The sequence below is a fragment of the Rhinoderma darwinii genome, chromosome 1 (genome assembly GCF_050947455.1).
Source record: "Rhinoderma darwinii isolate aRhiDar2 chromosome 1, aRhiDar2.hap1, whole genome shotgun sequence".
Lineage (NCBI taxonomy): Eukaryota > Metazoa > Chordata > Amphibia > Anura > Rhinodermatidae > Rhinoderma > Rhinoderma darwinii.
The window spans coordinates 155,106,911-155,122,899 of record NC_134687.1 but is presented as its reverse complement, the minus strand read 5'-3'; the positions used below and the strand labels follow the sequence as shown (position 1 = coordinate 155,122,899).

The following is a 15,989-nucleotide window of genomic DNA, read 5'->3' as shown; positions in this document are numbered from 1 at the left end:
CCATAGGATAGGGGATACATGTGTGATCGCTGGCAGTGATAAGGAGAACGAAAGTCCCCCAAAGTTCTCCATGACAAACCTCGGACTTCCGGTGTCTGCGCAGTTCAATTAAAATGAAAGGTGCGCTGGTCATGCATGCACACAAGCGCGACCGATGCACAATTCATTTCTATGGAGCTGCTAACAGACCCCGGAAGTCCGAGGTTTGTAATGGAGAACTTTTGGGGACTTTCGGTCCTCCGCTCTTCTTATCGCTGGGCGTCCCAGCGATCACACATGTATCCCCTATCCTGTGGATAGGGGATGCATGTATTTTGTAGGAACAACCCCTTCAGTGGCGGCGCGCTGTAGCAGCCATAGCATAGCGGCTGCTAGCGGAGCCTCCGGCCACAGGGGGGACCGTGCCGGCGGGCAGCACGGGCTCCCCTCATGCTGCGGCCCCCCCCCCCCATGCTGCAGGCCCCCGTAGTTACGCCACTGGGTCCAAGTGCACCATCTAGTGCACATCTATCAAGCATATATCAGCAGCACTGGACAAAAAGATATAGGTTTGGTGCAAGCCTCTTAGGTCACAGTCCAATGACCCTTCAGTATACGTAAAAGGAAAGTGAGGCAGCACTACCAAATTTGTGAAAAAAATTATCCGTTTATTCCACTCGTGTGCGACGTTTCAGCTCAGTGTGAGCCTTTCTCAAGCTGCTTGAGAAAGGCTCATACTGAGCTGAAATGTTGCACACGAGTGGAATAAACGGATCATTTTTTTCATGAATTTGGTAGTGCTGCCTCACTTTCCTTTTAGTGCACATCTATGAGGACAATGCCCTAATTTAAATGGGTTTATATTATCTGACTCTCTCCGCTTCGCCAGCACGGTTTTACTAAGGACAAAAGTTGTCAAACTAACCTGATATGTTTTTATGACGAGGTGGGCAGAAGCCTAGACAGAGGGGCCGCTGTGGATATAGTGTTTTTGGACATTGCAAAGGTATTTGACACTGTCCTCATAGACGTCTAATGGGTAAATTAAGGACTATAGGTTTAGATAGTATAGTTTGTAATTGGATTGAGAATTGGCTCAAGGACCGTATCCAGAGAGTTGTGGTCAATGATTCCTACTCTGAATGGTCCCCGGTTATAAGTGGTATACCCCAGGGTTCAGTGCTGGGACCACTATTATTCAACCTATTTATTAATGATATAGAGGATGGGTATAATAGCACGATTCCTATTTTTGCAGATGACACCGAGCTATGTAGTAATGTTCAGTCTATGGAAGATGTTCATGAATTGCAAGCGGATATAAACAAACGGAGTGTTTGGGCGTCCACTTGGCAAATGAAGTTTAATGCAGATAAATGTAAAGTTATGCATCTGGGTACCAACAACCTGCATGCATCATATTTCCTCGGGGGAACTACACTGGGGGATTCACTTGTTGAGAAGGATCTGGGTGTAATTGTAAATCATAAACTAAATAACAGCATGCAATGTCAATCAGCTGCTTCAAAGGCCAGCAAGATATTGTCGTGTATTAAAAGAGGCATGGACTCGCGGCACAGGGATGTAATATTACCACTTTATAAAGCATTAGTGAGGCCTCATCTAGAATATGCAGAGCAACAAAGCTAATAAGGGGCATGGAGAATCTAAGTTACGAGCAAAGATTAAAAGAATTAAACCTATTTCGCCTTCAAAAAAGACGACTAAGGGGGGACATGATTAATTTATATAAATATATTAATGGCACATACAAAAAATATGGTGAAATCCTGTTCCATGTAAAACCCCCTCAAAAAACAAGGGGGCACTCCCTCCGTCTGGAGAAAAAAAAGGTTCAACCTGCAGAGGCGACAAGCCTTCTTTACTGTGAGAATTGTGAATCTATGGAATAGTCTACCGCAGGAGCTGGTCGCAGCAGGGACAGTAGATGGCTTTAAAAAAGGCTTAGATAATTTCCTAGAACAAAAAAATATAAGCTCCTATGTGTAAAAATGTTTACCTTCCCTTTTCCCATCCCTTGGTTGAACTTGATGGACATGTGTCTTTTTTCAGCCGTACTAACTATAAGACCAGCATTTACCACAAGGTAATGTCAGCTAGGGCGAAGCACATAGAAACCTATGGATGGTGCTGGTAAAATGATGCCACTGCTGTTAGATTTTCTCTTTCGAGGAAAAAACAATTAGGCTTATCAAAGCTGGGAATGGAAGTTTTTAGCTAAGATATCCAGTGCTAATATGCCAAGCAACTGATAAGTAGAATACAGACAACAGGTACACGATAAAAACACAGTTTTTGCGTTTTTGCAAACACTCATAGGCTGTCTTAGAATATAAGGGGGAAACAAAATTGCATTGATACCTGTTATTTTCCCATTTCAGGCCTGTGCCAAATATTGGCCTTCCATCAGGTATACAATCTGGTGCTTAGTTGGAAGCTCAAAGGGAAGTCATGTGATAATAATCATAGTCTCAATAATCTCTGGAATTATGCAGTCCCTTTGAAAAATATAGCCATGGGACAGCCACGTCTGTATGCAATATTTAGGTTGTATATCGTTTTTGCATGTGGAATTTAGTAGGATTATGACTCTTACAGTTAACGTATGATTTTCCCTGCTGTGTGTCTGGGAGAAAAATACAATTGCACGCACATCTGAGGTTTTCTGTGGGTTTTTTGTGGTATGTCATACAGCCCGATGCATCCTATTAAGTTTTGTGTAGTCAGGTTTCAGCACTGGAGTGGGAGGAGAGACTTATGATTATGAAAACAGCACAAGGAAACAGGAAAATACACGCTCTGATTCCCTGTCTGCTTTTTATTATCCTTCAATGTAAAAAATATTTCCAGCTAAATGATGACCCCAGAAGTGGCTTGTGCACGCACATTTTACTCAAATGACTTCAGGCTTTGTTTGGAAAGCTTTGATCACTCATTCCCCGATTTGGAGAGGGGAAGCTGGATTTTTAGAAACATAAATAGATCAGAATTTCTTCTTTTCTTTGGGTTTAATAATAATAACAACACAATATGGATACAAACCTCTCTTAGGCCCCATGCCCACTTCAGTTTTTTCCTTCAGGGTGCTATCCGTTGTCGTCACGGATAGCACCCTGAATCCATTCATTTCAATGGTGCCATGCACTCTTCCGTTGTTTTAACGGAACCGTGCGGCCGTTCCGTCAAAAGTAGGGCCGGTCCTACTCCTGCCCGTTTTTGACGAAACAGTCTCGGCCTTCTCATTGAATTTGGTCCGTGAAACAACAGGCTGTAAACGGAAGCCATCCGTGTGCAGCCCGTGTGTGACGGGACCGTCAATAACGGCCGTTCAACAGCCGACGGAAGTGTGCATGAGGCTTTAGTGATTTACAGTTCATATGTGTTTCATACACAATCATGAATTTACTTTAACCATAATCTTGTGTTTAGAAGTAAATGTGTTAGAGTTGTCCAAACTTATGTTATTAAGGCATAATCTTTGTATAACTAAAAGTGATGCAATTTTGTGATATACTTGAGGATGAGGAAAATGGGGATTGCATGACGTTGGAAGGCGAGGAGGATGCTACTTTCCTCTAAAAAGCCATATTGAAAAGTTTCATATAGTTTCATGTATTACTGATTTATAAAAACAAAGAAACAAAAAAAAACCTGGCAGGTAAGACCTTTGCAACCACAGTTTTTGTGCTGATGTTAATGCCAGAGGAGGTTTGGAACTCTACAGTCATTGAGACAGCACTTTACGTGGTCCGCCACTTTGTGGCTGAGTTGCTGTGGTTTCTAAACACTTCAACTTTGCAATAATACCACTCCTATTATAGTTAAAAAATATGTAGTTCCGGTCAGCTCACCATACACTTTTATCTAGGACACCACTCTTCTATTACATCCGTGCTTCAGACGAGGAATCTACATTGGTAGTAGATGAAAAAGCACAAAAGTAGTATGATGTCCGGCACACAATCCAAGTAAAAACAAAGTTACTTTGTTTCATCACGTTAAAAAGCAACAGACAAAAATTTCCCAGGAAAGGACGCTTACACGTTTCGAACCAACAAGTTCTTACTCATAGCTAGTTTTTCCTATGATGTGAGTCCTTATTTAAACCAGGTGAATAAGGCCACATGGCATGTTAGCAATACATTTTTTTATTTTTTTTAAAAGATCAATTTTATTGAACGCACAAGAATGATGACACAGGTACTACAAAAAAATAAAAGCATAGCATATGCATAAAGGCAATGGTGTATGCACCTATACATCGTTATATAGCATTTTAAGTATACAACATAGAGCAAACAAACACATAACAGAACAGCTTTCCATTGGTTTACAGAAGAAAGAAGAATAATGGTCAGCAAAATGATATGCACAAAAGGTATTCAGCGAAGGAGCAGGCAAATGACAGGAGACACTCCATAGGTGCTCATGTTGTTTAGGAAGTAAGAGGATTGGCTATCCAGGGTTGCCAGATTTTAATAAATTTATCCGGGCATCCACGTGCTTCCACGTTAGCGATTCTTAACCATTTCAATACTAGAACAAAGTCTAATGATATAAATATATCAATTTGAATAATTATAGCAATGGTATGTATCAAAAACCATTAACACAACAGTAAACATAATAGTCACGATAATGTAGCACGTTCAGAAATTTCCATAAATATAGAATGTCGTATCGCATGGTTTTCAGCTTGACTGTGCCACTGTGTGCACAACAAGATCCATTAAGACATGGTTACTCGAGTTTGATGTGAAATAACTGGAGTGGCCTTCACAGAGCCCTGACCTCAAGACCAGCCAAACCACTTTGGGATGAATTGGAGATTGCAAGCCAGACCATCGCATCCAACCTGAGTGTCTGACCTCACAAATGCTCTCTTGACTGTTTGAGCACAAATTCCCACAGACACAAAGGGAGACTACTCAATATTAAAGCCAGTGGTTTTGGAACTAGATGTCCAAAAAGCTCATATAGGTATGATGGTGAGGTGTCCACATACTTCTGGCCAGGTAGTGTACTTACAGATATATATCTAGGTGTACAATATACATATGTGTGTATATATAATATACATATACACACATTACCAGTGATAGTAGACAAATGTGAAAATGTTTTCTGTATAGGAAATTATATTGTAATATAACTAGAATATTTTTGTTACTTTTTCAGCTATGGTCGCGGTAATAACTTCATCTGGGAAATACGATGGCCTGTGTAGCGTTATAACTTGTCTGCCATTGCCATTGGGCGTCTTAGAATAATTAGCTTAAAAATATGATCTGCGGTCACAATAGGGAAGATATTTGCAGCATTTCCTTTTGCCTGAAGACTGTTGCTCTCTCTTTCTTCTCCAGCTGGCCTCCTGGAATGTTTTTATTGATATTGTAGCGTATCCTGTTCATTATGAATGTGCCACATTACAGGAAGTCTGTATTGCAAATATTTGCGATTCTGTAACAGAGCCTGCGGAGTTAAGGCAGGTGTTCATGCCCTTTTATAGCTCTCGAGGCTTTCTGTACTGGCACCAGATGCTACATGGTACAGTCTTTAGTCAGGTTAAAGCATATACCGTCTCATTAACGGGATTTAGGAAGTGATGTTCACTAGACATAAGCAGCGTTTTTTTTAGTTCAATTTTTACTACATAATCTCTTCAAGAACAGAACTGGTGGGACCCACATCTATCTGACATTTATGACATATCCTGTGGATATGTCATAAATGTGCTTCATGCCTTCATGGGAAAACTCCTTTAACGCATTAAATACACAGTGGCAAGAAACTTCAACATATCCTTTTCAATTACTTTTTAATGGCTTTTGTTGTGTGACATCACACTGCAGCACGTTATCAGAGTCAAGATAAACTTGGCTACATCTGTACACCACCGATCAGATAGAACACAATATATGAGATATTCATCCCGGGTTAAAATATCCCTATATCTCCCTACAACGATGTATGAGGTTAAAAACCTCTGACAATGCAAGGAATCAAAGAAATGCATATACAATGTACTAATAAAGTATACCAAAATACAACCGTGAGGGATGGTGGTGGCTATATCACCATGAGCAGCAAAGGACACCATGTGTATTTCCGGGCTGCCGACTTTATCAGGTGCTGGGATCATTAGAAGACACAGCTCTGATACACATACTGTAACTATAACAAGCCGTGCACCTGTGTGATCATCACATGACCATGAACAGAATTGACTTTGATGCGTTCATTCACATTACGACCAAATGGATCTTTTTTTAATTGCATGCTGGCTCTCCCTAATAACCCTTTTTAGAGTACCTAATCTTTGGAGATCTCGACATCTGGTAAATGCTCATTTTTAGCCACCTTCCCTTAATATTACTTCTCCTTTCCACTCCTTCTTTTTCCTAATTTTGCGGCTATAAATGATAAAATACTGTAATATTCGTGTCCTATCTTTTCACGAATCACTGACGGGACTCGGCCTACGCACACCGTCATGTGCAGAGTGGAGCTCACAATCTAAGTTCCTATCTCATACTGTACACTGGGTCAATTGCTTAGGGGGCCAATTCAGTCTATTAACCGATCCGTATGTTTTTGGAGTGTCGGAGCAAACCAAGTAAATGGAGGAAACCCATTTGTACATGAAGAGAACTTACAAACTTGATTTAGATGCCCTGGTTACCACTGGGGTAAGGATCTGGTGTGAGCGCATTCTCTACAATGCTGTGTAAGTCAGCACTATATAAATATTTTTTAAGAAATAAAGAGTATTCTATATTCGTGTATGATGCCGTTTCTTTTTTCTTACACCAGCGTTATTCATGACTGAATGGCTTTCTTTGCAGGCTTGAATGCTCTGAGGAGAAAACTAGGAGGGATGAGTAACCCATCAGACAGTGAAGTGGCCGGCTCTGTGGTAATCACTCTGAAGGATTTCCTGCAGGCGATGAATGATGTCAGGCCCAGTGCCATGCGGGAGGTGGCGGTAGATGTGCCCAATGTATGTAAAGCTTGTCCTCAATGCAGGGACTGTCAAATATAACATTTCTGTTGAAACACAGATATCTGTAGATACATCATATTTCATGTGTTTATAATTATCACATTGTTTACATAGTGTAGCTGAATATGAAACCTTATGTGCTGAAATATCATTTCCTTCTACCATAAAAACAACTATAAAGAAGTTTGTGAATCAGCCAGTCCTGTTAAGTTGTTAAAAATGGGTTGCTTTTTCTTAGTTTTTTTCTTTTTTCTAGTAAAGCTCAATGACAACTCATTTGGCTACTATTATTGCTCCCAGAGGGATTGTCACCCAGCGTTCCCGTATTCCTAAATGATAAATCTGATGTAGTCATAGTGAAGTACAGATGTAGCCATCTTTATCTTGACTCTGATAACTTGTTGCACAACACCACAAAAGCCATTAAAAAAGTCAAGTTAAAGTTTCTTTACTCTGTATTTGATGCGTTAAAAGTAAAGATAAAGATGGCTACATCTGTATGTATCATTGCATAATTAAAGGGTTTGTCTAGTTAAAAAAAATAAAATAATTTCCTTCAGAAAAAGCTCCTCTTTTGTCCATGGGCTCTGTCTGATATTGCAGTTTATCTTTATTCAAGTGAATCGGTCTAAACTGAACTGAAATATACCAGATACAACTCATGGACAGGAGAGATGCTGTTTCTAGAGAAAGCAGATTTGCCATTCAGGAGATAACCCATATGAATGTTTAATGGTGCCCACGTTGATGTCACATCGCTTTCTCTAAAACTGATATGACCAAAAAATGGCCAGATAGAATTTTAACAACCATACAGAAGTTGACAACTGAAGGACTGGTAATTTGTTGTTATTATTTTTATTACTACTATTATTATTATTATTAAATTGTGCATCGCATACTGTTCCACTTTACTTTTTGCCTAGTTCAGGGAGACTCTTTTGTGTTATGCATCACTCCTTCAGGACATGCACAAGGCATTGCCTAGCGTGTACCTTTAAATGAGTTTTGCCAAGATAGACATTTCTCACCTTCCCACAGGGTCGGTGATAAATGCCTGATCGCTGGCTGCCTAGAATAGGTCTCCCGAGTCCCCCGTTTCTCCTCACTGCGCGACCGCACTGAGGAAAATTTTGAATGGAGCGGCACCAGGCATGTTAGATCGCCACCCTACTCAAAGTCTATGGGACGGACGGATACAGCTGAGTAAAGCGCGTTCTTGTTTTTGTCAGCTTCACAGTCATTGAATTGAGTGTCAGGGCGCATGCTCGACCGCCACTCCATTCATGGCTCGGGACCCCCGTTCTAGTGATCTGTGGGGTTCACAGTGGTGGGGCCCCAATGACATATCACCTACTCTGTTGGCAGAAAAAAATTTGCACATTTTGGCACACACATGATTTACGGATAAATTAGTGACTTTTTACTCTTTTATGAGAATGGGGCCTGATTAATTCAATGTAATTTATGCCAGAAAATGACATAAACATTAGCGAAAAACTATTACAACTAGCGTAGGTTTCATTTTGTGGCGCACAGACAGACCAAGATATATCAAATAAATTTGTTGCATCTCAATCCAACAGACTTCAGTCTAAGACTAGCATATGATACGCCTGTCTTAGTAAATCTGAGTCTTTAGGTTTACCACTAATAAATGAGTAGAATTCTAAAGTATGAATAAAAATGTTAATTTTTGGTACCATAGTTACATTATTATTTTTAACCATAATTTTTACACCTTTTTGCATTTAACAGGGAATATAGATAATATTGTAAACGTAACATGATGACTACAATCTGGCAGGACATTAAAGTTCCTGTAGGCTAGGAACAAACAAACACACACACACTTACACACTTTTGATGGAATTTTTGTGGCATTTTGATCTAAAACCAGAAGTGGATCCAACAGGAAGTAAAGGTATAAAAAAAGACTGATGCATCTTCTTTTTTTTTTTTTTTTGTGTCCACTCTTGTGTTTGGTTCAAAAAACTGAGCCAAAAACTGCATTAAAACTATGTGAGTGATCCTGGCCTAAATCTGGATAATTCATCAATTGCGTCTGGCAAAAATTATAAGGTCTTCTGGAATTTTTACAAGGTCAAAGGCAGGAAGCTGAGCAACCGTAACTAAATTGGAGACTCCTCTAATTGCGCAAAAATTTATGATATTGTCACATTTAAGTTAGAATGTAGGAGATTCTCTACCGTTACAACTACATTTTATGCCCTATTTTATGACCATCCCGAATCCAGAATTTTTTATTATCTGGCACCTGTCTGGTCGCATTGATCCTGGATTAAAGGAATTTTAATGTAATTGTCTTTTAAGTTGTAGCAATATGTATCATCTTGAGCATGGGTAACAATATATCCCCCCTCCCTCACCATCCCACTATCGAAAAATATTAGAAAAGGGAAAATCATTTCCTCCATTGGCTTGGAGTCCATTTTCCTGTATAGTTTCAGATTCCAGTAACAGGACTCCGCAAAGCTGAACCTTTTGGCTCTCCAGCTTGAACATCTGGAGATGCTGTTGCGTGTCTAGTCATTTCTGAACAATTAATCCATGCAGACTTTTTTCCTGTAAACTCCTGTTGAGGAAAGACTCTTGAAGCTAGTTAAATAAGCAGGTTATCCCAATGTGTTGCGTTCTGGTAAAAGCTGGATTAAGTTTCCTTTGTGGAAGTGTGGAAGATATTCTATTTGACACATGAAACCCCAGGCTAAAAATATTACACACGATCACATATGGTCTCAAGATTTGACACTACCAGAGCTTTGCACTTATTGACCTCATATTGGTTGGATTCCAGATACACAACACCAAGTTCACTTATTGTAATAGTTTCTATATGGTACATATTGAGAAAAAGCAACTGGGCAAGGAGACACCTTTTCAGTATTGCATGTGAAAAGTTTGACTATTTTTAGGCTCTTTATGATGATGTCTGCTAATATATAGTCATCAGTGCATTTCAAATGGCATCTTTTACAAATATGATGTCCTGATTGAAAAGCCTAAAATGACACTAAAGTAAAAAAAAAAAATGTGTAAAAAAGGTACAAGCAACACTCATTATAGGGTCCTCCTTTTTCCTTTATTACGTGCTGCCCCATACTCAAAGGGCGAAAACATGCAGTACTATCTGCGGGGAGCATGTTCTAAAGCAGGGAGGACTGAGCAGTTTATTATATATTTTTGTTGTATGCATTATAACTTTTATTCATTTAAGTCCCTTCTAGCTCTGGGTTTATGAGTCTATTAAGTTATTGACGGCTATCTCTGTATTCACAATAACATAGTGAAGGCTGACGTTGAGTCACTCCACCCACTGGACTCTCAAACGCACAATGTATAGGGATGTAAATCCGATGTTATACTGAATCTTTTGCCACAAAATGATAGATCAATCTGCTCATCTCCTACTACTCTATAACATGCTATGTACAGATAGGACACCAATGTGACAGGTACACTTTAAGAGTAGTCCTTTAAAGCCTTTTTTTTTTTTTTCTGTCTTCCCAGAATTAGAATCCTTCTTGTCAGATAGACTGGTATTGCTGCCTGTCGCTTATCTGTACTTTATCATTGTTATTATTCTTCAGGTATCTTGGTCTGATATTGGAGGATTGGAAAATGTTAAGCTTAAACTAAAGCAGGCCGTGGAGTGGCCGCTGAAGCACCCGGACTCCTTTATTCGCATGGGAATACAACCACCAAAAGGAGTATTGCTTTATGGACCCCCAGGCTGCTCCAAAACAATGATTGCAAAGGCTTTAGCAACTGAAAGTGGACTGAATTTCTTGACAGTGAAGGTAAGTCACCATAAGTCAAGGTTTTGAATTATTACCACGTTTATTTGAGGAACAAAGTTATTCATGACCATGAAAGTGAGTGCTCAATTCTGCCTGAAGTGTTGGTGCTCTCCTCACCACCATCAGTCTCACTGCTACCAGCACCCCTATTTCCAAGATGTAAGTGGGGGTAAACCTAGACAGGGTTCCAAAGAACATCAAGAAAGTGATAGCAAGCTGTTCTTTTTACTTTTTGTGTGGCAATTGTTAACAACGTTATCAAAGTGGTGCACGCTGTATGATAAATTTGGCAATTGCTAGACATTGTTAGATACTTTTCTCTTCCTTATCCCACCTCTTCGCTGGCGCTTAGTTTATGCCAGTTTTGTGTGTCAAAATTTGGGCACAATTTCGGCATATACGCTGTAGCATTTAAAACCACTAGACCAAGCCGCCTTTCCGGCTAAGCCACGCCCCTTGTCGAGGGCAGGACACAAATATCTAAAACCGTTAATAAAGGGGGCGCATAGCATGTTCACCATATTTCTGGCGCATTTTTAATGACCTAATGACTTTTATGACATGCCTGGTTTCCAGTTTCATTGGAGAGGTGACGTTGCATTAAATCAGTGGGATTTATGGAAATCTATGATGGTTGATTCCTGTACCATTCGTGCACTGGGTGCGGCATTCAGCTTTCTGTCATTTTCCTTGCATTGTTGACTTTCGATGGGTCATTGAATGATTTTAGACTGGATCTGGTATTGCATAAAATGGAATGTGGACTGAATATTTGGATGTAATTTAACGTGTATATACTAACTGAATGCGACGGATCTTGTCTCACAGCATGTCTATTTGATGTCAAAATCGCTCATTGTTTGCTCTTAATGATTTACACCATGTCACATCTTATCTGACAGATCTTTGCTATTGTAGTCCTTCCAACTTTAGCCTTTTTACCTTGATGTTTCAGCAGTGCGCTTCCCGCGGTAATTGTTAGGTGTTCTCTGTGAAGTTAAAAGCTCAGATCAAAGGCTCTCTTCTATATCTGCAGCCACATCTGGTCCTGCATTTATGTCTCTGCAGGTATCCTCTTATACTGACCAGGCCAATAATTATATTTGCTTTTGCATTGTCTCTAATCTGGAACTTCCTAAATAGACTATTTTGTGTTTTTTTCAAACTATAATTTGGTCTTTTCTGTTTATTGCTCTGCAGAGGAATAGTGGTTAGCTTGGGGGGGATGGTAAAACTTTAAAGGGAATCTGTAAGCAATCTATAGAGGAGAGGAAGGGCATTGTAAACATAATTTTTGTCTCGGTCACGCAAGTGCCATTTGACTTACCTGGCGTGGCGGCCGCAAGTGCCACTCTGAGTGACATCTCTTTCAGCCAATCAGGAGACCGTTAGAGCTGTCACTCAGAGCAGAGAGGCGGGGCTGGCATCATGCAGTGCAGGAGCACTTTCACATCAAGTGCCTGCTTTAGTGGCCCTTGCGATCGCAGTGCAAGGGAATTAAAAACGTTTTCTGGGTTTAGCAACTGGCATGACTGAGACAAACGGTATGTTTACTATGCCTTGCACCTTCCCTTTGTTGCTCTGTCAGCAGTTTTGAGGCCTCAAAAGCACTGATAGATTCCCTTTAAAGGGAGCCTGTCACCAGAAATGTACACATCAAACTAGCAACAGGGTAAAATACAATAAGCTTATCTGAATCTAACGTTTATTACCTTTTTCACATGGGTGCCTCATTTGCAGAGAAAATAGTTAAATTCAGTATATGCAAATCAGCATTTTGGAGCAACGAGGGCGTCACCGTTTCTCCAAAATGCTATTTCTTCTTTCCCCAGTCCAACCCTCCCTCCCTTCTTTCATCGATTGACAGGGGCCAGCCAGTGTAATAGGCGAGTTCATGTCTGACCCTGCATCGCCCCCCCTAGAAAAACACAAGAAAATAAGCGTCAAATAGCACTGGCAATTTAAAATCTGCCTCAAAATTCCTTTTCTTCCAGTCAAAAAACGGTGTGAATTAGGCCTTAAACAATATTACAGTAAAGATTTACATTAAACCCTTAATGACCGCCTATACGTGTTTTCCCGGCGGCCATTAAGGGTACTTATGCAAGAGCGCCGCCTTTTCACGGCTGCGCTTTGGCATAAGATAGCGCCCCCGGGGGGCGCTTAAACTCTGTGTACTCAGCTACGGAGGTAGCTGAGGCCTCGGAGCACAGACTGAGTACCGATTTGTCCGGTCCCCGGTCGCGTGATCGCCGTTATTCAACGAATAACGGCAATCGCTGTAAAAACTGCAGCGGTTCGTTCTCTCTCTTCTCTCACAGAATATATTCTGTGAGAGAAGAGAGAAATGGTCAAAATAAGGGCCAGCACCCCCCTATTACACCCCCGATCAACCCCCCGCGTACATGATCATCAAAATGGCGCGTGACTGACTGTCACGTCATAATGACAGAACATATTACACTATGTAGGTAGTGTAATGTGTTCTTGCAGCGATCATTGTTTCAAGTCTAAATGTCCCCTTGTAGGACAAGTAAAAAAAAAAGATTATAAAAATGTTTTAAAAAAATTGTAAAAATAAAAGTTAGAAGTTACATAAACAAAAAATGCTTTTTTTCCTATAATAAGGTCCTATGCACACGAACGTAAAAACGCCCGTAATAGACTTCTATTGGCCATGGGTACCTCCCCGTATGCTTACGGGAAGGTGCCCGGGCCGTTGAAAAATATAGAACATATCCTATTTTAGGCCGTAATTACGGCACGGGCAGGCCCATAGAAGTATATTGGGCTCCCGTAATTACGGGTGACTACGTGTGTGCACTCGTAATTACGGAGCGTTGCTAGGCGACGTCCGTGCATAGTCACTGTCCAGGGTGCTGAAAGATTTAAACGATCGGCAGTAACTCTTTCAGCACCCTGGACAGTGACTTCCGATCACAATATAGATCAACGTGTAAAAAAAATAGAAGTTCATACTTACCCAGAACTCCCTGCTTCTTCCTCCAGTCCGGACTCCCAGGATGACGTTTCAGCCCATGTGACCGCCGTAAATACGGGTGGAATACTGGTGGCACGGGTCCCTAAATACTGGTGCAATACAGGTCGAATACGTGTGACCAAGGACCCGTATTTACGCCAGTATTTACTGGAGGAAAAAAATACGTTCGTGTGCATGAGGCCTAACTCTTTTTTTTATAGGAAAAAAATGAACACGTTAAAAAAGTACACATATGTGGTGTCACCGCGTTTGTAACGACCCCAACTATAAAACTATATTATTTTTCCCGCATTATGAGCACTGCAAAAAAAAAAGTAAAGAAACAATGCTTGAATCACAATTTTTTGGTCACCACCCCTCCCAAAATATACAAGAAAAAGTGATCAAAAAGTTGCATGCACGCCGAAATAGTACCAATACAAACTACAGCCTGTCCCGCAAAAAACAAGCGCTTATACAGTTTTTTGACTCAAAAATAAAAAAGTGATGGCTTTCAGAATATGGTGACACAAAAAATAAATTATTTTATAAAGAAGTGATTTTATTGCGCAAACGCTGCAAAGCATAAAAAAACTATATACAAATGGTATCGCCGTAATCGCACTGACCCGCAGAATAAATTAAAATGGTTATTTATAGCCCATGGTGAACGCCATAAAAAATAAAAACCATTGTGAGAATTGATGGTTTTTGGTCACCTTGCTTGCCAAAAAATTGAATAAAAAGTGATGAAAAAAATCACATGTACCCCAAAATGGTACGAATGAAAAGTACAGATTGTCCCGCAACAAATAAGCCCTCACACGACTCCTGTGAAGGAAAAATTAAAAAGTTCTGGCTCTCAGAATATGACGATGCAAAATGTGCAGACTGTTCCAAAAGCGGATAAGATTGGGCGCCATTTATCAGTGCGACACCGGCCACATATCTGCGAATTATTATTTATTTACCCCATTATTATACCCTCTTATTATACCCTGATATTCTCCGCACATATTACATACACACACATTCTAAACTGAAATAGCAGCAAAACGCCAAACAGAACTACTACCAAGCTAAATCTGCGCTCCAAATGCCACTCCCTCCCTTCTGAGCGCTACAGCGTGCCCAAACAGCAGTTTACGTCCACACATATGGCATCGCCATATACGGGTTAATATTTTATGAGGTATTTGTCTTTTTTCTCTAAAGTAATGTAAAAAAATACACAAAATTGGTATCGCTGTGTCTGTAAAAGACCAAACTATTACAATATAGCATTATTTAACTCACACGGTGAACACCGTGAAAAATAAAGAATTTAAAACGGCAAAATCGCTGTTTTTTGTTCACCTTGACCCTACCAAAAAAATGTCATAAAAAGTGCTCAAACAGTTGTTACACCACTCTATTGACGGAAAAATAAAAAAGTTATGGTTCTTGGAAAGCGGGGAGGGAAAAACGAAAAAGAATAAGCAAAAATTGATCAGTCTGGAGAGGGTTAATTACTTGCTAATGAAAAAAACATTTATGACCACGTGGGGTATAGCCGTACTCTGAAGAAATTGCTTTACAAATGTTGGGGTGCTTTTTCTTCCTTTTTATCCTTTGTGAAATTGAAAAAATTCAACATTTTAGTGGAAATAATGTTGATATTAATTTTCACGGCCTAATTCTAATAAATTCTGCAAAATACATGTGGGGTCTAAATGCTCACTATACCCCTAGATAGATTCCTTAAGTGGTGTAATTTCCCAAATAGGGTCACTTTTGTGTGGTTTCCACTGTTTTGGTGTCTCAGGGGCTTTGCAGATTCTACATGGCACCCGAAAACCATTCTAGCTAAATTTGAACTCCAAAAGCCAAATAGCGCTCATTACCTTCTAAGCCCAGCTGTGTGTCCAAACAGAAGTTTATTACCACATATGGCGTATTTACGTAGTCGGGAGAAACTGTTTTGCAAATGTTGGGGTGCTTTTTCTCCTTTTTCATTGTAAAAATTAAAAATGTCTACATTTTTTCAGAAAAAAAAGTAGATTTTTACCTTTACAGACTAAGGCCTTATTCACACGAACGTGTTATACGTCCGTGCTACGCGCCTGATTTTCACTCGCATCGCATGGACCTATGTAAGTGAATGGGGCCGTTCAGACTGTCAGTGATTTTCACGCAGCGTATGTGC

At 40.1% G+C, this 15,989-nt stretch overlaps 1 protein-coding gene across 4 annotated transcripts in view; it reads left to right on the top strand.

The window, feature by feature from the left end:
• The window catches only part of AFG2A (AAA ATPase AFG2A), a 524,877-nt gene that overhangs the window by 92,414 nt on the left and 416,474 nt on the right, over window positions 1-15,989 (top strand). For all 4 annotated transcript variants that reach the window (XR_012883023.1, XM_075860478.1, XM_075860481.1 and 1 more), the window contains exons 10-11: window positions 6,846-7,000; window positions 10,615-10,824. Coding sequence is in view for 3 of the 4 variants with exons in the window: in XM_075860478.1 (XP_075716593.1) it covers window positions 6,846-7,000; window positions 10,615-10,824 (365 nt within the window). In the remaining variant the exon portion in view is untranslated. The remainder of the gene's footprint in view (window positions 1-6,845; window positions 7,001-10,614; window positions 10,825-15,989) is intronic.